Consider the following 24,645-nt stretch of genomic DNA (forward strand, 5'->3'; position numbering starts at 1 on the left):
TAGGAAGTCAAACACTGAATCATTCAGTCTATGTTGTGATAAGAGAGCAAGGTGCCATAGGAGCATAAAATAAGTATAAAAAGAGAAAGTTTCCAGGAGGAAGCAAGATTTCAGCTGAGAACTGAAGGATGAGTAGGAGTTAGTGGTGTGAAAGAGGAAGAGGAATGTGAATTGGGAAGAAGGAACCCCATCTGTGCAAGGACCACTGCTAGGAAGAAACCAAGAGCTTCGGAGGTGCTGGGAAAAGTCTAGAACAGCTATGGCTCAGAGAGCTATGCAGAGCGATAAGACAAGAGCCCAGGTCCCGCTGATGTAATGTCTGAGAGGCAACCGAAGGATTGCAGTCATTATTTCCATAAAGACAAAGGGAGCCAGTAAAGATTGCTTAACTGGAAATCTATCTTTCCTTCCCTCTCTTCTTCTTCTTCTTCTTTTTTTAATGTTAATAATGCTCTAGACATTTAGCAACTCTGTGGTGGGGACACATTCTGACTCAACCTCACAAGTTTATATCATCAAATTCTCGGAGTTCTGAAGGTTACTTACAGTGTGTACCCACCTAGCTACTCCAGGAACTGAATTTATTTGAAGGGCTTCTTACCTTGTTTTGTTTTCATATTTATACTGTTCTTATTTTCAAGTCTTCATCTACATTGTTGAAGTTTGTGTAAGACACTAAGACTTGTTTTCTAATGGCCTAGTGATATACAAATTGACATATCACTGTTTCACTTATTAAAATTTTTATGGAAGCGGAAAACACGCATACACAAAAGAAAAAGAAAACACAAACGTAGTGTTTTGACACTCTGAATTTGACTGTACTCGATCTTTTCTTTCCAGCATTTATTTCCCTCGAAAGAAATTGTCGTTATTAGTTACTGCTTTCCATTTATCGAGGACTTACTGCATGTCCTATGTTCTTTTTTCATATCTCATTTAATCATCACAAGAACCTTGCAGAAATGAATTTTTATTCTTGTTTATAGTTGGAAGACTGGAGCTTAGCAGTTATACAGATCTTGTTCAAGGTCACACGGGGATAAATGACAAATACTAATCCAAATAGTCTGTTTCAGTTAACCTGTGCTGCTGTCAGCTTCAAAAATTCCAAGAGCCATAAATTTAAATTTTTTAAAAAAAGTATTTCTGGATAGACTCTCAAAAAATTCATGTTTGAAATCATGGGCATTTTAAAGTGTGAAAGGAAAAGTATTTTACTCCTCAGACCTCTAGCCCACAAGCAAAATATGCAAAATCTGATCATTGATGAAAAATACATGTTACTTGCTAAAAATGGAAATAAATGGTAAAAATAAAAGTACACCATGTCCGAACCATCAATATAGCTTAACCCTGACATATGGTTCTATTTATGGTTTGGGGAGATACTAAAAATAACAGAAAAGGGCATAAGACTTGTTTAAAGCACCATCTTATAAAAATGTGTAGTATATAAGGATGAATACAAGACCAAATCTTATTTAATGCAGCAAGAATTTTTTTAGACAACCTTTTCTTGAAATTTCCTGTCTAATTCCACTTAAGTCATTTTTGCTTAACATATCATTTCACCACAGAGCACACTTGTATTGATTATCTGAGGTTTGTGAACACTTTTCAAGATGCAACAGAATTTATGTTCTACAAATATTGGAAATTCCCCAGAAGTCCTGGGATTTTTGGAAAATCTTAAGACATTCATGCTTCTAATTCTTGAAACCATTCGCAGCCTTAATGCAATGTGGCTTTTAAAAACAGTGCTGGCATTTTAAACATCATCTTGTATTTAGCCACAAATTTAGAAGATTGTTAAAAATACTTTCTAAATGAAAAACAAAATGCAGTCTAAAACCTGAACCAATCATCGGGCTATCTTTGTCACCACAAACTGCAGATCTTCCTTGACTTATGAAGGGGTTAACTCCCAATAAAACCATCTGCAGTTGTAAAGATCATTAAATCGAAAATGCATTAGTCCATCAAACCTATGGAACATTGTAGCTTAGACTAGCCTACCCTAAATGAGCTCCGAACACTTACATTAGCCTACTGTTAGGCAAAATCATCTAACACAACGCCTGTCTTATAATAAAGCATCAACTATCTCATGTAATTTATTGAATACTGTACTGACAGTGAAAAACAGAATCACTGTTATGGGTACAGAATGGCTGAGGGTTCACCTTCCTGATCGTGTGGATGACTAGGAGTTGCAGCTCTGCCCAGTATCACAAGAGAGCTATCTGAAGTACAGTTTCTACCGAATATTATCACTTTTGCACCATCATAAAGTCAAAAAGTTCTAAGTCGAACCATCATAAACTGGGAACCATCTGTATGGGCTTTGCACATCGAAAGAGTGAAGGGTTTTTTTTTGTCTTAATGATTCATTTCCCAAGCTAAGGTGCTACTGTAAACCTGCAAAAGCTGTTAATTCCTGTTAACTAACTAACCACACTTTTTTCTTTCAGAGCGACTCTTTTTTCTTACAGTATTAGTGTATTTTATGTGAATAGATTCCCACACCAAAATTTTTCTCTAATTCGGCATTACGTGGAATACATTATAGCTTCTTTATCTCTTTTATCACTCATACATAAAAGCTAATTATCGTGGAGAATCATCAGTTCAGAGCCCAAGCTTGGCTATCATGCTGACTAAAATTGGTCAAATGCCAAGGCACCCTAGTTCCCACATTTGCCACGTTTGGAGTTTTAGATAACCATCACCTACAGCTCTTACACTCTTTAATTATACGTGCTGCAAGTGCTCCAGACAAGTGAGGACCAGAATGAAGATGAAAATCAAACGAGTATTTTGATAGTTTTAAATGATAGTCTTTAATTACAAATGTTAAACACCTGCTAGATTATTCCAGAGTTACTACTGAAATGTTTAACTTGGCACTTGTTTGTTAAAAAGTAAGTATTTGTGGGAGCAAGGAAAAGGTATATAGGATGAAAGGAAGTATCTGGTGCCATAAATTAACAAACACCTAATTAACAATCTAGCAACAAAACTCTTCTACATATGCATAAGAAATAGAACGGAAGGAGTCTGATGGGAGCTTTGGTCATTTCATCCATTTTGTCCTCAGTTGCAGATTCAGTATGGAAAAATGACAAAACTGAAACTTCAGCTATGAACAAAACTGGAGTGTGTGTGTGTTGTACAGCTGTGACAAACCAGAAAACTCTGACGAGAGGTTAGAATGAAGAAATGAAGAATGTGAAAATGGAGAAGAAATGTGACTTAAAGTTCTACACTGAAATTCCTACTCATATCCAATTTATTGTATCTGCTGTCATTTTTCATTTTTAAAATTATGAATTATAACATTATAAATTATGATATATTTTAAGTATACAGAAAGTAATATAACAGGCAATTCTCTGTTACAGTTTTAACATTGAATTATAGATGGCAGGATGTTGGATATAGTTACATTTAATTTCCAAATTACTTTGGTCTCACTGAAATTTGAAACTCATGAATGTAAAGTGGCTCCCCTCCCTGGGGTATTTTTGAATTACCTGCCTCAAAAAGGCAGTCATTGACAAGCTTGGCCAAAATACGGAAAGTTGTCTTAGGACAAACACTGTCTTTAACTAGTTCTCCTGTTGTTCTATCTTTGAATAAACCCTTACACAGTGAGTAGCTTGGACGACTAGAAATTAATATGGCAGAGCACTATGAAGGCCAATGTAATTCCAGTTGCTCTGAGTTGAGGAAAACTTGAACTAGAGCCACAATCCCATCCAAGTCTTCAAGGGCAATGACCAATTCAACTTTGGGACTCTGGCTGGAGTTGAGGCTTCAAGTCCTGTGTTAGTGAATCGCAACATTTCCCCCTTCATTCCCTGGAGTTCTTTGAGTTAACCTCAACTGTAGTCATTTTCATAGAGTTTAGCCTTAAGGTTAGTTTGCATTTTATTTGAGGAAGCTTTTCTAAATTGTTTAGAATAAATAAATATGCCTGGATATATGAAATACGTTAACTCTGACCCAAGTTTTTCAAAGCAGAAGAAAGTCTTACACTTTTCTTCACTTATTTTTAAAATAGATTTAAGAGTTTCTGATACTATAGCAACTAAAAACTATTTTAATGTCTATCCTAATTCTGATTAAATTTTGTGAAGAGTAACTGACAAGACATTCCAGCATGAATGCCCAAGTAGGCTCTAGTTCCATGCTGCAGGAAGGCCGATGGCTCACTGCATTAAATAAAGACTCTGACCCAGGCTTTGCTTTCCAAGTGGGTGCCTTTTCAGTTTTGGTATTCAACAGGAAAAGTGTGTAGGCATTGAAATTACTCTATCGTCATAGCCCAAATAAGCATTTGGTTGTTTGGAAGAAACATCCGGACACCAGAAGAAATGATGACTTAAAATTTCGACACTTCTGAAGACCAGGAAACAAATGCAAAATCTTTCCTCCAAATTAGCTTTCTTCTTTACACGATACTCTTTATTCTTGTTGAAGCAATGTTTCTATGGTGTTTGTTCCGTTGTCTGCTCTTGAGTTCTGAAAATTGCCAGCTGCGAATGCTGACATGCCAAGGGCTCAGCTATATTTGCCCAACCAAGAAAAGGTAAAAACAGAATCTCAGAGCCAGTAAAAATTATAAACATGTTTCTACACTGTTGGTGTGCTGTTTATAAAAAGAACTCACTTTAAGACTTTAATAAGCCCCCAAACTTCATTATTTTGTTCTCCAAGTACAAAGCACAGATGTTTTGGCATGTTGGAATCTGAAGTTTGGAATTTTTAGGAGAGGCGGTGTGTAGGCAGAAAATGAGCATCCTGGGCAGGCTGAGGGTCAGCAATTTTCTCAAAATAAGGTAAAAGAACAGCCCATGGCCTGGAAACTTAATAGAGACTCACACGGGTGAAGACATTAATGCACTGAACCAAATAAGGACACTGGACTTCTTCCCAATTATCTGAAGACACTGGACAATCATACCACTTTTAAAAACAAGCAGCATAAACTTGCATATAAAATTCTGAAATAAACCAATGGTAACATAAAATATATGATTATCTAACAAGAGTAGAGAATTTCACATAAAAGTAGAGGCTTTATTTAAAAATAATAGTTTCCTAATGTCTATAGTATATGAAATACTGCTATTAAGACTATGAAAAGTAACGGGCAGTTTCAGTTCCCTATTTCCTATTCTAGCATGACCATCCACTACCCCATTTCCATTCAATATTAAACTTTTCTCCCAGGCAAACTCTACAACTACCCTACCCAATATGATACTAGCCACATGTGGCTCTTTAATTAAAATTTAAATTCACTGGGGCGCCTGGGTAGCTCAGTGGGTTGAAGCCTCTGCCTTCGGCTCAGGTCTTGCTCCCAGAGTCCTGGGATGGAGCCCCACATCGGGCTCTCTGCTCAGCAGGGAGCCTGCTTCCTCCTCTCTCTCCGCCTGCCTCTCTGCCTGTGATCTCTGTCAAATAAATAAAAAAAATCTTAAAAAAAAAATTTAAATCATTCATTTCTGTAGACTCACTAGCCGCCTTTCAAGTGCTCAATAGATGACGTGGCTAGCGACTACGGTAGTGAACAGAATAAAACATTTCCACCACCATATCAAGTTCTACTACTTCTGGAAGATTAAAAATGTTCATTTTTTTAAAGATGGAATTTTATGCAAAAAAATAAGTAATATTTACGGAATGAAACCACATAGTTTTCCCATAATTTTTAAGCACAACTCAAGTTTTAGTTAAGGAAAGCAGACAGCCAATGAAGAGTGGACCATTTTTTTTTTAAATTTCGGAAAGGGTTCACTATGTTCAACTTCCTTGGGCTAGAACTGTGGGGGTCATTCTTAAAGTTGCCACTCCTTAACAATGTACCTGATACATAGTTAGTAGTGATTTCTTTGGGGAATGAGAACTTCTCGGATGTATCTATACATTTACCAAACTGTGTATATTTGTAATATGCCTATTTTTAATAAATTATGAAAACTTTTAAGTTTGGAAATATTTAGAATGAACGGTTTCCGAGAAGTGTAATTTGCCATTCCTCCCTCCTCCACACAGCTCTCTCAGAAACCTATGTCCTACCTGTGCCCTGCATCTTCAACATTCAGTGGTTTTGTCCATCCATATCCTGTGACCCCGGCATGTGCAGGACATAGAAACATTACACTGAAATAAGTCATTCGTTTCTCTATTCCCTCTAGTAACTGCAAACACATACATGCAGAGAAAACTTGCCTCTTCCATTGGTTCCTCAGCCAGCCAAATGGTAATACCTGAAGAAATGCTGACATTACCAATTATAATAATTGACTGGGAAACTGGTTATTAGATAATCCTTTGATTTTAGGTAGATCTTGCAGCTTTTGCTCATTAAAAAAAAAAGCAGCAACTGAACTGGACTCGATTATTTCTAAATTAGTAATTATCTTATACTCTAATAATCATTTGCTTTGTGATAATGGATATGCAGATTTTTAAAAATTAAAGAATTCTCTTGAAATGTGACTTAGGACTATTACAAATACTCCTTTTTAAACTACAGAAATACTATACATTGCCCCAAACTGTTCTACTCCCCCTGAATGTTTCAATTGGAGGGGGGAGGGCACAGGTGTGAGTGGTAAGAGTGTGTTAGGAATTTCTAAAATCTATCTTCTGTATTTTCACAATGTCTTGGAATAACAGACTCATAGATCTACTTCCTTCTTTTGCTGCAGAGCATAACCATACTTATACTGACTTGTTCTTATTATCTTCAGGAGGCTCCACAGCTTTAAAATATCAAGCTTATCTTTTTATGCTTACTTCTGTCATGTGAGATCTGCATAAATAATTAACATTACCTTCTTTTAAATTTTATCCCACATCTCATTCATCTTACATTCCAAATTCAACACTTGGTTACTTTATCTTCTTCTCAGTTGAACAAATACCCAAAATGTTAACATCAATGTTGCACTGAACCTACTATTTTTTGAAGACTCCTGAAACTTGTGAATCTTATATGCCTAAATCACCATCGTCAATGGAAATGTCTTTCGTAATCATGAATAGATGTATCACAAGATTTAAAAATCACACAGGGTATAGAGGCTATCCTTATACTAAATTAAAACTTTATTGAATAAAGAACACTCTCCAGAACACATGATCTGATGGACTAGGTCTACGTTACATGCAATGAAGCTGAAGATGACAGTAGTTTAACATGGAATGTCAAACAAACGAATTAGTGTTTTTCATTGTACAAAATTGTTTATGTAGCTGACATGCAAGGAAAGTATGATCCTCTGCATTTTCACTAATCATCTCTGATGAGTTTTAAAAAGGCATTTGAAGACACTGGTGAATTTCTTTAGGGTATATTTCAAATAAATTAGTTACATGTGTACTACTGAAACTCTTTCAACCTCTCTTGCATTCCAAATAAAATCTTAGTGCAAACATCAAAGTTGCTGGTCACTCCAAAAGACTGTCTAACTCATAACAGAATACAAGTTCTTAAAGTGTATTAAGTAGGACAAAACCAAGAATACCAGTTACTGCAGAATTCATTTAGGCACACTTAAAAGCCCACTCTAAGCATTTCTTCTAAGTGTCTCACATTAATTACTAAAGCCTCTTTACAGTACTAAAATTCTATCATTCAAGCATCCATGATTACATTTCAGAAGAAAATCATCCATTTCAGCAATAGCATTACTGCTATATTCTAAAAAAGAGAAAAAAAAAGGAAAAATCATAATTAACAAAACCAGTATCCACAATAGGATTCATAGGGAAAAAACACTTAGGGGAAAAAAGAAGTATGCTTTACTCGCACAGCAGGAATTATATAATGTAAACACCATATTGGCCCACACCACAAAAATCCATGAGAAAGGCTCAAATTTGAACACTGTGTGTGCATTATTTTCAAATCTGTGTTTGTTGAGTTTATACTGCTCTGCTTGTACCAATACATGACAAATAAAACACACTCTTCCACATACATACACATACAAGTGATTGTTAAATATTGAGCATGGCTTGCTTCCCTGACTCTAATTCAAAAAATGTTAAGTGATATCCCAACTGTTTTAAAAATGTTTATAGAAACCATTAATGAATGTGAACAGTAGTTGAGGAATGATGAAAAAGTGATGGCATTAACAGGATGCAAGTAGAGTAAAAGAATAAAATAATAATAATGTACATATGACTGGCTGAGATTTGAAAATGCATGGAAAATCTTCTTCTGTGGGCCTTGTCTGAACCTTTAACTGATACCAAGACTAGAAAATAGTATGACAAGTCCACGGACACCTGGAGGGTCAGGCCTAAAATGCTTACCTTCAAAGTGCAAATTTTAACAATGGAATGTTTTAGCAGGGATATTAAGGACAATCTTTCAACTTTTTCTTGGTAAAATGAAACAAGATGTCCAAGAAGTATTTTTTTTTCCTGGCCAAAGTTATTTCAGTTTCATGGTAAAACAAAAACAAAAAGTATTTAACCAAAAATATCACCCACTCTTTCACATACACAGAACTATTCGGGGGGGGGGGGGGTGTACGGGAGAAAAAGCCCTTAGCTATGTATCACCTAATGCAATTTATATTTAGAACTTAAGTTCTTTCAATCAACTACATTAAATACCAACTTGTACCTCCCTTATCCCCTCCCTCTCCACCCACCTATCCCAAACACCCCCAACGAACCCAGGTATTCTAATGTCTTTGTGTTTTCTAAGCCTCATGATAAAGGCTGTTGAGTACCACCTCCACTGGGACAAAATGAACACCTAAGGTGCACTTTCTACAGCACCTTTTCTTTTCTCCACAACTGAGCAGAATTTCAATGCTCTCAAGCCTGGCTCTAGATCTCCAGGTCATCAGGCCGAGGTCGGCTGCTGGCACGGCTGCTGGCTCTGCTGGAAGGCCGCTGGTCCACAATGGCTAGTGGCTGCAGTTCATGACCAGGAGCTAGTTTTTTAGAATTCTGGTTGTCATCAGTGAAATCAAAAGGCTGTGCATGGGAGTTGGAGATGGTGCTTCCCGCCTGCCCCATTCGATTTTGTTCTGCACTGTAATTAGCCCAGTTCTGCTCACTTGCTTGTTTGTTGTAATTGCGGCAGGAAGAATTGTTTCTGTCTCCAGTAACCAGCTTGTACCCAGGAGGAGACATGGGTGAGAGGGGAGCCGTGGGTGAGGAGCAGCCATTGAAATATGCGTATTTTGGAGAGCCACAGTCTTTGGAGGGGCTCAGTGGGCCAGTGGTAGCATGGTAAGGATCGCTCTTCCCCTTCACACGATCCTTAACACCCTTGAAGAAGACATAGAAGAGCTCGATGATGTTCAAGGCAAGAGACACCAAAGACACTACCAGCATGAAGATGATGAAGATGGTTTTCTCTGTGGGGCGAGAGAGGAAGCAGTCTACCTGATGAGGGCAGGGATCTCTTTTGCAAGTGTAAACGGCACTCAGGCTGAATCCATAGATGTACCACTGGATCAGCAAGAAGGCCACCTCGAAGACAGACTTGAAGAGGATACTGATGATGTAGGTTCGCAGCAGGCCCCCTCGCATTTTCACCTTGCCGTGCTCTTCAATACCATACTTGAACTTCTTTATTTCAATCTGCTTCAAGTGCATCTCCACATTGACACCATCCGTCTGGGCAACTTTGAGTTCCTCCTCTTTCTTGTTCAGTTTCTCTTCCTTACGCATCACGTAGAACACGTGAGCCAGGTACAAGAGTGTGGGAACAGACACAAATATGATCTGTAAGACCCAGAAGCGTACGTGAGAGATCGGGAAGGATTTGTCATAACAGACGTTTTCACAACCAGGCTGTTGGGTGTTACAACGAAAGGCAGACTGCTCATCACCCCAGGCTGACTCAACCGCAGTCCCCAGTAGCAGAATTCGGAAAATGAAAAGGACAGACAGCCACACCTTCCCTCCAGCAGTGGAGTAGGCTTGAACCTTGTCAAGGAGTTTGCCTAAGGCACTCCAGTCACCCATGTTGCCTGGGTATCACCTGAAAAGAAACAAAAAGACAACATGATCACGGACTACAAATTATCAGTTAAAATGTATAGCTGTTTCCAGTCAATAGTCAAAATATTACAAAAGATCCCATATCTTTCTAACACTTTACAAAAAAAAAAAAAAAAAAAAAAAAATTCTAACTCTTCCTGTCCCATTTTCCCCTGCAAATAAGTCTCACGATTTTCCTGAGATACGGTAAGGCTTAGAAGCAGAGCTGACATGCCCAGTAAGCTGCAACCTCAACTTGCAAAGATATGTTACTTGCTCAACCACTGCCCCACCATGTGACTTGAGAAACTGTCTATGCTAAGTACCTCTGCTTATTTTATCCGTCTGATAAATTAGGACAATTCTTGCCAGGTAGGCTTGTGTCTGGATGCATGCCTAAGCAAAATTCTGAAGGATGGTATTCAAAAAGTACGGGTTTAAGAACTGGGATAAGAACACCCATGAGAACACACACACACAACCTGTTTCCAAACCTCAATCTTATTTATACAGCATTTTATTCCTAATTGTACTCTAAACTGTTTCCCCTTGCTATTTCAGTTGTATTCTGTGCATATTCTAGATTATGATCATTTATACTTGTTTCTTCTTAAGCAGTGACTTACGTAGTTCAAAAGTCTGTCTTCTGCCCAGAGAAAAAGTATGTTGTACTAAAATACACCATTTTGACATAATGTGTCATTATGTGCAGGAAACTACTTTCAAAAAATTGAAGATTACATGCACATCACTTTTTTGAAAAGATCTGTTTATTTTAGAGAGAATGCGTATGCATTCGAGTTGGGGGAAGGGCAGAGGGAAACAATTTTGAAGCAGACTCCCATGGAGTGTGGAGCTCCACATGGGGCTCAACTTCCTGACCCATGAGATCCAGACCATAGCTGAAACCAAGAAATAGAGGCCTAACCCACTGGGCCCAGGAACCCTGGCACAACACATTTCAAGTAAAAGTTCAATCTGTCTCAATACTAGTTATAGCCTAAGGGGGGTAGGCATTTTAAAGTGTTATCTCTAGCAAAAATGACTGGCCTTTCATCTTTTGACTGCTATATGCTTTCAATTTCCCTGAGGGGCTTTAGAACCTCATTCTGTACATGAGATTTCACTTTGTCAATACCTAAGCCTAGGATTTCCCCATTGCTGGGGATAAGAAATGGACCCATGTCTGTGGAGGCCACAGGGATCTCAAAAGTTATTTAGCTAATTCAATTTATGCTAATTGCCAATAGTTCATTTAACTGATGAAAGTTGAACTCTTCAAGGTATAGGAAATACTCAGCCATCAACAGAGCCACAAGACCTATGATACCAAGGCTAAGGATTTCCAATGCACCACACTGGTTTTAAAATTATAGTAAAGCTGGATTAAGGCTAGAAATGTTTTTATGCTTTGATACAATCTTAGCAAGGGCGGAGAGCTGGGAAAAAATGTGTGACATTACATGTGGCAGCCACAGAGACTATAGTTTAATTTTCAGCAGAGTATTAAGTGGAGAGTAAAAAAAAGGATGAAGTGGTCAAAGATTATTTAATAATCAAAAACAAGCAAAGACTTTCCAGGAGCTCAGTAATGAAATTTTAAGTAGTGCAACTGAAAGTAGAGGATTACACAGGCTTCTTGGAAATACATTCATTATACGAATACGAAAGTTTCTCATCTGGTATTGAATTATGAACCACCTTCTCCTTGGAGGAAGTAAATGAAATCCAAGGGAGTCTTCCCCCTCTCCCCCATGCAATATTACTTTGCCATTTAATACCTGCACCTCTGGGTTGCAGAGGCCAGAAAAAGTAGAATGGAAATCTGGCCTGGGATTTCCTGGATGGAACAAAGAAATGGCTGATCCATAAAGCAAAACTACGTACCAGCTATCTAAATTAGCAGCTGATGGGTGTCTCTGATGGCAACCCAAAGACTGGTGCCAAAGAATGCTAAGGGAAGAGTGGGAGGTGGGTGAGCAGGTCACAGAAATACTTTTCCAATGGTCATAAAAAAGGGAGCTTCCCTTCTACTTTTGGGAAGGGCCATTTTAGATTCTGAAGTGACATGTTACTGAAACTGATATAAAAAGAGAAGTCAAAAAATCAAAAAAGAACAAAGGGAAAAAAGAACAAAGGCGTATAAGGTTGACAAAGAGAGTCAAGGGAAGGCTCGAAGTGATAGGGAGTAATTGAGCTTTGATGGACAGTTTGATGGTTGAGAGGACGTGAAAGAAAAAACCTACAATTTAGTAGAAAATACTACCCTGGGAATGAAGAAGTACAGTCCATGAGGGTCAAACAAACACAACAGAATTTTTGGAGCTTTATCAATAGATAGTTTCTATGTGATGATGTGTAAATTGGCCTTAATTCTGTTTGCAGAGAATTAGAGTATTTTGCCAGTGTCATCTGCTTTTGCTCAGTACTCCAACTGCCGGGAGGGAAGGGGGACCGCAAAAACAATCAACTCTAAAATGATAAACTGTCTGCATACATCTCATCAAATTCACTCAATGATCGAGCTCATGTATTACTGGGCATACTGAGAGGTCATTTTGGTGTTTCATCTTGATTCAAGGTTCAAAGTTAAAATAAGATTATGTAGATACTCATGGCAATTAATTACTAAGCTTCAGTATATTCTATGGAAAATAAAACCTGACTTTCATGTAATTCTGAGATTCCAAAAAATACCCCACAGTGCCACAGTATGTGATTTGGGTCACTGAGCAGTTAGTTCACTAGGTAGTAGTTCTTTATTAATATACCAGCAACTTGACTGCAAAGTTGTATTTTCTTTAAGCACCCACACAACTGCCATTTGCATTAGTAAGTTCTACTCTTTCAACTGGATGAGATGAATTATCCAATTAGACATCTAGTATGCTGTAACCAGTCATTACCACTATCACAGAGACCATCAGATAATGTTTAATGTGATGGTTAAATGCTTGTGATTTTCAAGGAGAGGTAACAAAAATAGTTACCTTTTCTGGTAGGTGTTCCCTTTGTTGTGAGTCAAAAGTTTTATCGACTAGCTGATCTCCCCAACCCCATTCGTATTTTCATTTTTCCAGGTCTTAGTCAATTAATGTCTTTTTATAAATACTAGGCATAATTTTATGTTCACAGAATCCCTGGCATTGATTTACAGACTATATCCTGCATTCATATTCACCAGTGTAAGACAGGTGTATTTTTTACATGATACATGAGAAGTGCACAGAAGTGGAGTCAGCTGAATGTTCCCAGGTTGCAACTTTGTAGGTAGAGTCAAGTCTTAGTTAAGGAGTTATACAAAGTTCTCATTAGAAGCAAGTGCTGAAGCATCCTCCTCTGTCCTCTGTGCACTGTATTAGGTCACATTTTTCTTTGTTCTTCATAGCCTTCTAAACTAGATGTCAAAAGCCACAGATATGTGAGCACGACCTGTCTGGAGATTCCTGAACCGCATCACAATCACTTGGTAACATTTGTTAACAAACTGGCACTCGCCAGCTTGATGGAATCCGATTTTGGTGAGTGAGAAGTGCTGGGAAATTAGTTTGTCTCTTTTCTCTTTTGTAAACAAATGCACCAGGTTGTTTCTGAAGTTTCAGGCCAGGAAGCAAGCCAAGGGTTCCTTGACATTTTCGGTGCTTTCTTGTTCAAAATATTTAGGATTGGGGAAATGTCAGAAGAGTAGAAAGAGACAGAGTATCTAAAAAGGGCAAAGGGGTGGCCCCAGATCAGGCGCAGAGGCTGTCTGGGCACCTGGGAATGAAGCTCACCCTTCACCCCTCCACTTCCATCTGACGCTCCCCAAGAGCACGAGGACTCAAACACCGTATTTAAAATGAAAATAAAGCTTCAATTTCAAATTACTTTTGACTAAGCACTTCAAGAAGATAAAGAGAAAAAATCTTGAGGGCTAAATGTTTAAGAAAAGGACTATGTAAGTTCCTCATAAAAATCATTATATATGAGCGCCTGGGTGGCTCAGTGGGTTAAGCCTCCGCCTTCAGCTTGGGTCATGATCTCAGGGTCCTGGGATCGAGTCCCACATCAGGCTCTCTGCTCAGCGGGGAGCCTGCTTCCCCATTCTCTCTGCCTGTTCTGCCTACTTGTGATCTTTGTCAAATGAATAAATTAAATCTTTAAAAAAATCATTAAATAGAGCTATTTGGGGAAAAGGGTAATGCTGTGTGTGTGTTTAATACACTAAAACCAAAAAATTTTAAGCCCCTAAAGTAAAATGTAAACCTCCTAATGTTTTTCTATTAACTTTAACCCCTGTCCCTTGACTGAGGGGGCTCAGTCCTGACCATTCCTCTACAATTACAACAGCCAGATGTTCCTTGGTAATACTAACATCCACACATAATTAACATAACCCACATTCATTCTGTCAGCAAATACTACAGGCTTTATCCTCACCCCAAAACCCAGTCTGACGGAATCTCACCACCACCCCTGCTCCTAGCCTGATCTTGGCCATCATCACCTCCTCAGGTTTCAGGTCACTAGCCTAGTCACCCCTGCTTGCCAAACCATTCTCCTCCAATGGCCAACCTCGAGAACAAACAAGCTGCTCTGTCCTGCTCAGCTCTGTTCGGTCTTTGTGGTTCACCTCCTCACTTCTGTAGGTCTCCACTTTGGTCTCACTTCATCAGCCAGCCCTCCAGTCTGGGCGCTTCCTATTCCCTTTGTCCTGTTTTTTTGTTGTAGGTTTTTTTTTTTTTTTTTTTTTTTTTTTTTTTGCGGGGGGGGGGTGGTGGTGGTGTTTATTTGTAATGATCTTTAGCTCTATTTGAAATATTATAGATACTTAACCTGTTTGTTGTTTATCTCCTCCATGACAAGGACTTAGTACTATCTTGTTTCTCTCAACTGGAATGTGAGCCCCACTAGGGTGTTCCTTTGTCTACTGCTGTCTCCAAAGTACTTAAGAGTCAGAGACTCTAAATATGTACCTATTAATTGAATTAAAGGTGGCCTGTACCAAAAAAGGGTCCGGGGCACCAAATTCCATTCACCAGTGTTGTTTACTACCTCTTTGGGGATTTTCTTACATAAATCCAGAATTTCTAAGTTTCCATTTAATTAAATATGAGAATTTCATAGTAAAAACAAAAGTACTGTTAGCATCTCACGTTATACAGACATTAAATTCCTTTCTTTTTTTTTTTTTTTTTTTTAAAGATTTTGTTTATTTGACAGAGACCACAAGTAGGCAGACAAGCAGGCAGAGAGAGAAAAGGGAAGTAGGCTCTCTGCTGAGCAGAGAGCCTGATGTCCGGCTGGATCCTAGGACCCTGGGGTCCTGACCTGAGCTGAAGGCAGAGGCTTTAACCCACTGAGCCACCCAGGCGCCCCCAGACATTAAATTTCCAAGTGATAATTGCTAAAACTGAAAACTGTCTGTTGAAACAACATGCTTCAGATGATTCCTGAACAGGCAATAAGGACTGATATAAGGAAAAAAGGTTCTTAAACAAAGAGCCTCTTGAATTATGTGACATCACAGTAATTTGGGATTCCTGCTACATTGCGTCAGGTATCACAGTATTTACTCAATCTATTATGTCCTTACAGCTTCAGACTGTAAAACCACCACAACCAGCACCTTGTGCCGCCATCCCCCCATTCTGCCGTATTCTCACTCTGACTGCACTAAATGATATAATCATTACCAAGAATAACACCAGAATGCCTTGCAACAGAAGAACGGGCCTATTTAAACTTGTTTTTATTTCTAGAACGACAGATCTTGAGGTAGGCCTGGGGCTCTGAAGGGGGAGAGCAACAGCTGAGAGCAACCCTGGGTGACAGGGCATCTCAATGTAGCCGTCTATGCAGGCAATTAAATTGGGTACCATGCCAAGTATTCCCTATTCATCAAATAATACACAAACTTTGCTTCCTTATACCTGGGCAGTTAGCCTAACTCTGTGCTGTTATCAAACTACTCCATTCAAACATCTATTCTATTTACAATTCTGCTTCTTGGGTCTCTGATTATCCATAGATTCCTCTGTAAAGAATGATACCATTTTATTTCCTCAGGCATGATGCAGGGCACAGAACTGCATGGGGTTTTTTTGGGGGGTGGGGGGAGACGACCTGTCTTTCCTTGGTTCTTACCCCTGTTTATCACATAGTCAATTAACACCAACGTCCACAAACAGTGAGATGACATGGATGTTGGGGGGTGAGGAACTCTAAAGACAGAATGATGCCTACCAAAGAGAGTCAACACCCTGCCCCAATTCAGCAGCTACCACTCAACTACCCGCCAAGAGAAGTGCCAAAGAAAAACCCTAAGCCAGAAGCCACAGGCAAAAGCTATGTTCTTCTACCGTGATCTGATGGGCTTCAAAGATGTAATTTCTCTCAGTTCTTGGTGTTCCCCTGCACTCACCTCCGAACTATTTCTACTGAACAGCCTGGTTATTTTGTCATCACGTAAACACACCATTAGGGTACTCACAAGTGTACTGATTTATTTTCTTCAGTGAGCACTGAATAAGATAACTCACGCACTTAAGAGCTCTAAGAGCTCAATAAAGTTTAGTTATTATTCTTTAAAAGATCTTTGGATATAGATACAGCTCATTTATTTTCTTATCTTGAAATATTTTCTTTAGCAAAACAGCAACTAGGAAATTATTAACATTTTCCTAATGGTGATCAAAATCGGTTTTCAAGATGCTCTTTTATTGAGTACAACACTGCAACCTTAGCAATCCCATATAGATCTGTGGGAAGGAAGAATTTACCCTTTATCTGCTGATAAGGAGGGGAAAAAAAACAAAGAATATCTGCCTGTCTTCATTTTTACTTGAAGGCATCTTCCCCAAATCATGGAAAGCGCCCTATCCTTTAGAATGGATCTGGCTCACAGAAATTGCTAAAAACAGACACACACACAATAAAACCCCAAAACACCCCATTCTCTATTACTGTGAATTTTAAGCATTCCATAAAACGTTTTTTTCTAGAAATTACTTAGAAAACTAGGGAAATTTGGATATAAAATTTACAGAAAAATTTAAGGCTAAAGCCAGTGATAACACATTTCTATGATTTGTTTTTTCACTTTCGCAAAAGATAACATGTACACACATAGCCAAATGGCGAATTTAGACAGGCAAAGTGAAGACTTTAGAGAGTTAGCCCAAGGGTCAAAATATATGTACATATATATCCAATTAACCTCCCATGAAGGGGAAACCCTGGGGATTTTTTTTTTTTAACTTGATTTACCTATTTTGAGTATTGGCCTTAATGATAAACACTAGATAACTACGCTTCCCTCCAGAGCTGAACTGCTGTCTGTGGATAAGCTTCAACAATCTATTTCAACAACCAAGAGTCTTGGAGAGAAGTCAGAACAACAGGAAAGGTGGAGTAGAAGGTATTAATCACTGGTGACTTTCCTATCATTCCCTTCCCTCCGGTATCATATATAAAAGGCTTCATACCAAGCTACACCTCTGGATATTATAAAAGAAAGGAAGGAATGCACTGTATCATGAGTTTCCATTCTTCTCTATGCAGGAATTGGAAACATCTAAGTAAGAAAACAACTCTCAATATCTGCAAACACACCCTTTCAGATGCTTGCTACAGAGTATCTTTGAAACCTTGTTCCCACAGCAGGTCAGCAATGTAGGAATCAATTACATATTAAAGGGTGAAAAACTGAGTGGATGGGACAGCTGTGGTGATAAACTCTGAAAAGCATTAGAAATGTGTGGAACCTGTGAAAGAAGTAGGAGCACAACCCTGCCACTGCCATTTTCCACACAAAGGACAGGTGACAGCTATACTCTGACTTTAGGAAGTACAAAGCATCACACATACACACTGCCACGACAGAAACTACCCCTGCCATTGGTATAATTTTCAGTCAATTTGGCCTACCTAGAAAAATCAATTACACTTCCCCGGAGGTATTTTCTACCTAACCAATTTTTTTTCATTATTTGAGATGAAATTAATTTAATGAAATCTTTCTTTGCATTAGGACAGGCTTTTATTTTCAACAATCCTCGTACAAAAGTAAAAATTAGGCTTCTTTAAGAAATATCAATCCATTGTTCAAATTCCAACAGGGGACTTGGTTGGTGATCAAGTGTGTCTAATTTTCAGAGGGTGAGAGGAAGCATCTTTTTATTACTAACTTGGTTGGTGAAACAGAAATTAAACCCACCTCCAAATAAACCCACATCCACCCTCTTTCCCACCCCCATTTTGCACTTCTAAAGAGAAGCACAGGCACGCCTCAGGGTGAGGATGAGTACAAGGTGGGTCCGGGGAGATTATGATAAACTATCAGAGACGCTCAGCAAACGTTGGGATACTTAAGAAGTTAGTGTGAGCAACCCACTGCTCGGAACTCAAGATTTGAGTTTCTGAATTCTCTACCGATCTGCCTTTGGACACGTCATTAGCTCTTTCCTCATTTCATTACAGGCAGGCACCCCCCCCCCCCGGACTCTCCACCCCCATTCTTGGGAAGTTTCGAGAACTTCTAAGAGAGTTACAAGTGCAATATAAATAAGCACGGTAATTCCCAAAGGACTCAGATTGCCTTACCAAAGTTTACACAGTAGGATGCAGCAAGTTTAAGAGAAAAAAAGAGGGGGGAACAGAAGGTAAATTAGATGGACACGTTTAATTTAATTAATCGTTTGCTCTTCTTTAACCATTTGGCACGCAGTCCATCCGCCCCTGCTTCTCTCCCCCTCCCCTTCCTTTCCAGTGGCTCCCGCGGACCTGAGCCCGATTTGGCTGGTAAGGATTTCAGGGAAACATAGTAAAACCTCAACAAACCCCGAGGCTCGGGCAGCGCAGGAGTCCCCGGCGAGCCCGACAGATGCTAAGATGGCAGAGGCGCCCCGAGCCCCCCCTCACCCCACCCGCCTCCGCCTAAGCTTTCATTTTTATTTGCTTTTCAGCATTCGCCGGTGCAAATACTTCAAACCTCAGGCTCGCACCAAGAATTTAAACTAATTACTTTGGCCTGTGAAGTGTGAACAGATAAAATCCTTAACGGGCACGAAAATGCACGGTTGCATTTCTGGCTAACAGAATGAGTGTTACCAACAGGAGCATTTAAGAAACTGAACACTTTAAAATAAAAAAATCAACGTAATCACTGCCTACAAGCAGCACCCAAGCAACTCCAACCCAAAGTTGCCCTACAGTTCTGAAGTCTGTTACAGGTTCGGACAGGCATTAGGAGGGGTCGCGGGGCGGAGTGGGGGGGGGGGCTAGCTTCCTCTAAGGCTCCGCTTAAGAAATTTTGTTCCATATTCTTTCTAAGAGTTTCAGTCTTAGGAGGCGGTTTTGGAAACGCACCCTGGCATTCACTTTTGTTCTAAACGTCTCTTCTTCCCTTCTAATGCTTTGTAAGTAACCGCCACCCATTCAAGGGATTCATCTGCTGAATCGCCAACGTGGTCGAGTAAAAAAGGTGGCTCTCCTGAGGGTCTCGTGTTTCCATAGTGGTTGCTAACAAAATAACTACTTACTGTTGCTTTAAAAACCTCAGTATTACAACTCTGATTTTTTATCTTTTTGTTTACTGGGGGAAAATTCTAGGAAGGAACCACGTGGAAGTCAAGTAACCGCAAGGTCTTAACAAAGCACTTTGTTAAGAAGTTTGCTTGGCCGGGCTATAGAACATCAATCATGATTTACATATGAAAAAGCAAGAAGTGTAGAATTCTATAGCAAGCAAGCTAAGCAAATTTGCACTTTGATTTTTGTGATGTTGTCCGTCAAATCCCCAACTCAGGCCCCAACCGTCCCCCCACCCCAGTCACAAAACACCTAGGCTGTTATCCATTACCAGAAAAAGTAAAATTACACTCTAAAATGAAGAACCAAATATCCAGTAAACTGGTGCTTTATTGTAATCGGAAAGGTCTAGATCTTATTTTACCTGTTGCATTACTGTTAGAAACTTTTCAACAGTTAAGAAAATACTGAACGTTCAATTTGAAATTTAAAACTAGAGACACATTTTTAAGTACATCATTCTACTTACAGTATCATATCAAAGCTACAGTTAAAACATTTTAAAACTTTAGAAAACTTTTACGTGTAGAAAAAGAAACGAATAGGTAAAGTTTGTTTTGTTCTTTTTTTAACTTACTCTTTCTCTTAAAAGAAGGAGGCACGCCAAGTGATTGAACTCCTTGGAGGATGAAGTAAAATGAAAAAGCAAGTTCAGGCACTCAGACCTGTCTATTTAAAGTTTAAAAGTCTGCTGCTGTTTGGTACTTTCTTCACTCCTTGCCCCTAATGAAAGAAAAGTGCTGATACCTCGTAAAAGCTTTTTTCTAATTGGAGCACAGAGCTTTTAAAAGTTTCAAGCCACTGACTCAACGAGGAGGAGGGGCTGGGGAAGGGGAGGGGCAGAGGAAAGGCGGGGAGGAGAGTGGAGAGGAGGCCGGTGAACGTGGAAAAGTGGGGGAGGAAGGCCACAGAGGAATAGCCAGGTTGAGATCAAGTTGTAGTTGAAATTTGCTGACCAGAAAAATGGAATAGCATTAGAGACATGAATGCCATTACTTGTATTTACTCTTTATAGATAGCAATTACTGGTTTTAGTTTAGTGATTGTTTCACCAAAAGTCCAGGGATAATAAAAAGTTCTGTATTTTATAATATTATAATCTTTTCCTAAATTATATATATTGCATATTTCATGTTGCAGTAAATAAAAATGGTGGAACAGAGTTTAGCCAGTGCAAACTTGTTTCATATTGGCCAACGTGTGTGAAGCTAAAGGTAGGTGTGAGTTATTTGATGATCTAATTCCTTTCCTCTTGATTTAAGTAGGGACAATTAACAAAGGAACCAGTGGGATGGGAGAAAGACATTGCAAAAATGAACTTATGTGATGGTATGCCCATCCCAAACCTACCATCCAACCCCACTGACTGCTTTGAATTTTTACTCTTTCCTTCAGTTTAGCGAAAACTAGATTTACATGACAAATGTATTATATATAAAAGTTTTGACTTGGAGATCATGGTATCTGACCTCTACCAAATCTTTGAGGAACTAAAAATTTATAGTATCTCAGTTCCATTCATGGCAATGCATTAAAAAATAATGCAGGCTTTCTTTTTGTTTTTTGTTTTTAATGAAATACCCACATGTATGTTTGCATTAAGTGGGTCCCAAAAACTATTGACCCTCCTGGTGACTATCTCCATCTCCAAAACCAACTGCAGAGTTTTCTGACCAGTGACAGAACCGTGCATATAAATTTTATTTATGTAATTTTCCTCCACGTCTCTCTTTAGTACTTTGCATTAGGGTTTATAATGGCTTGAGTCATGTTGCCTCCTTCTTAGAGTGGGTAGCTCCTTTGAGGACTCCCTAGATGCCATACCAGAGGGCTGTGGTCGGGCAGTTCCCCATAAAGAGGCTTCAGTGATGCTCCTGACGTTGGGCAGGGAAATGTCTTGGCCCTTATTTTCTGGAAACAAAGCAAGTTCATCTAGCTTGAATATTCCTCACTCTTTTCACACTAATACAAGTACCAAGAAAAAGGAGATGGCAAATATTTCCTGACAGATGGCTTTCCCTAAATATACTTTCATTAAAATGATTATGAAACACCTTTTGAAATGTTGTTATTTTAAGACCAATTTTGCTCTCAGTTGCTCGGCTATACTATTTCCAAGGGTACATTTCTCTTTAAAGTCAAAGAAGATGAATAAAGAAATAGAAATTATAATCTGACTTTCATATCTCCAAGCTCAGCAACCCGTGAATATTGTTTTGGTTTTGTATATATATCATCCTATCCTTCACATGAGTCTGTTGTGTTGTCCTAACTAAAAAATATTGTTTTCAGTTTAGAAAACATTCATGAAAATGTGATTTATTCTCTTTATTATAAGAAAATCTGTTTCCCTCCTTTTAAAAAAGAAGTCTGTGCTTCATTTATTTTACATTACTGTTTCACTTTAGTAAAATTATTTATCTAGTACAATTATTATTTAATTTATCCATTTTATTTAAAAATTTTCCTAAAATGCTAATTCAGAATTACTTGCATGATGAAAAAGTTGTGATTATTTTATAACAAGCTTTTTTTTTTTTTTTAAGATTTTATTTATTTATTTATTTGACAGAGAGAGACATAGGAAGAGAAGGAACACAAGCAGGGGGAGTGGGAGAGGGAGAAGCAGACTTCCAGTGGAACAGGGAGCCTGATGCTGGGCTCAATCCCAGGACCTTAGATTCATCACCTGAGCTTAAGGCAGATGCTTAAGGACTGAGCCACTCAGGTGCACCAACAAGTTTTTTAAAACAACAAATTGTGTTTTTTTCAGTTGTGTTTTGTTAGGTGTACAAAAGGATATTGATATTTAAATATTCTGCTACCTTTTCTTTTTAATCTATGCCTATATGACCAACCTGAAATAAAACTAAAGGATATCCTTATACCAAATTAGGTTATTCATGGATATCACTTGAACCATTTCCTAAGCCAAAGGGATTAGTCAAAGCATGCACCAGTAATTAAATACTCTCTTAACATATAGAATATACTATATCTTTCATTTCTAAAATGATTTTCACACTCTATGTGATTTTCTCTTCTTTTGGAATAATTCTACCAAAATATGATCCTATAAGTAATAATGCTCTAAGGGGAGTTGGGTTACTGTGAATGGCTTCCCTGTTAGAACGCTGACAACCAGTTTTCTCTCGTGAATACTTACCAGCTTCTCCAAATGCCTGGTAGAAACTCCTATTTTACTTCTTACTCTAGGCTGATGAGTTACATTTTGATCAGTAATGCACTTTTACTTTATATTTTAAAAAGATTTTATTCACTTTTGAAAGAGTGAGCAAGAGAGAAAGCACAAAGATGGGTAGGGGCGGAGGAAGAGGGAAAAGCCGACTTCCTGCTGAGTAGGAGTCCAACATGGGGCTCAGGGCTCCATCCCAGGATGCTGGGATCATGGCCCCAGGATCATGACCTGAGCTGAAGGCAGAGGCTTAACCGACAGCCACCCAGGCACCCCAGTCATGTACTTTTATAAAGAATCTCATTTACCTGACCTTAGAAGCTCTTCTCCATTGAAATATTTTATAAAAATTGTGGGACAGATTCTTTAAAATGTTTTCCTCATATTCTCAGAATACTAAAGCCATTTCATCAATGTAAAAACTGACTTTCCAGAACTGTATCTTCTCTGATTGCTAGATCTTGTCTGTGTAGAAGAAATGGATGCAGTCTGATTTGCTAGTCAGGTAATACTGCTCCTGAGGGATGAGGGGACAGTCACTTTGAGTTACCATCATCTGCACAGCTTCTTCAGGCACCACTATGGGCCAGGCTTAGAGTCTGCCATATCCTTGTTGGTATGTGGGTTGAAAAATGCATACTATTGGCACAGTGGACAATATACTCTTTTTCAGAACTGTGAGGATTTCTTACTATGAGAACAAACTGCATATTTGGATTTTTACCTTTATTCCAAAATACCAATTTCTGGAATTTTTAAAGAGATCAATGGATGGATTCATTTTTAAGGAATTTAAATGCCTATCTCACATAAACTGTGATAGATAACTCTCGTTTCTTCAAAAATAATTGGTGGCCGTAGATTTGAGATGAGTAAGGAGAACACTGTACTGGTACAGGAATGAGTTATAGGAACTTGAACTGGGGTACTCGGAGTAAAGGAAAGGAAACTAGAATTATCAGAATTTGATGACAGCTTGAATGAGGAGGACAAGGGAGAGAAGATGTGGAAACAGAGTTTGGAGTGTTGATTGGGAAAATGTTACACAAAAAAGGAAGTCTGGATTACTAACTGATTTGCTGAAAGAGATGTAACAATTTTGATTTGCAGTAGTTTAGTATGAAGAAGTGAAACATCTAGGTAAAGATATCTCACTGGAAATTTAAAATATTGACTGTGGAATTCAGGTTAAAATTGTTTTAAGATTTGGGATTATACACATAGAACTGATGTTTGAAAACAACAGGTACAGATGAGATTACTAAGAGATATGATGATTTAGGCTATATGCCAAAAAGCCACACACACAGCCCGAGTGGATTTCCTCATTTAATGTAAGCAAATAAAAAAGAATGAAAAAAAGAGGCAAGGTAGAATCTGGGAAAGATAAGGGTATTTAAAATAACCACAAGGGCTTATTTGTAAGGAAGTATCACCTAAGTACTGGGAGAGTTTCAACTTTGAAAAAAGGAGTTATTCCTTTAAAACAAGAGTGAATGCAGAGCATAAAGAAAAAAAAATGTTTTGAGGTGAAGAATATGAGCATTAGGAAGCTAGAGTTTGAAGATAACTTCTCAAAGTGGTGAGGTTACCTGCTTACTACAAATGAAGAGTGAGTTGAGTAGAGCTGAAGTTTGCAATACCTCTGGGGGATTCAGAAGACACCCATAGATGAATAAAAGGATTATCTAAATCATCTAGGATGATTGTGTACTGGAGTAAAATAGCATTGTTTTATAGATTTCCTTTCATTAGCATCAGAATAAACCTTTCTTTGTTTCCATTTCTTTGTTTGCATACCAAGTTTCCATTTTTATCTAATAATTAGTGAATAGTAAGGAAGCAGAAGTTAA

At 38.5% G+C, this 24,645-nt stretch overlaps 1 protein-coding gene across 1 annotated transcript; it reads right to left on the reverse strand.

Moving 5' to 3' along the window:
- Positions 1–7,104: 7,104 nt before the first annotated feature.
- Positions 7,105–20,367, reverse strand: GJA1 (gap junction protein alpha 1). Its single transcript, XM_059177702.1, has 2 exons — positions 20,174–20,367; positions 7,105–10,027 (listed from the first exon to the last, which is right to left on the reverse strand). The coding sequence occupies exon 2, from the start codon at positions 10,009–10,011 to the stop codon at positions 8,863–8,865; it is 1,149 nt and encodes a 382-aa protein (XP_059033685.1). The 5' UTR covers positions 10,012–10,027; positions 20,174–20,367; the 3' UTR covers positions 7,105–8,862.
- Positions 20,368–24,645: the final 4,278 nt, after the last annotated feature.

Source organism: Mustela lutreola, chromosome 6, assembly GCF_030435805.1.
Source record: "Mustela lutreola isolate mMusLut2 chromosome 6, mMusLut2.pri, whole genome shotgun sequence".
Taxonomy (NCBI): Eukaryota; Metazoa; Chordata; class Mammalia; order Carnivora; family Mustelidae; genus Mustela; species Mustela lutreola.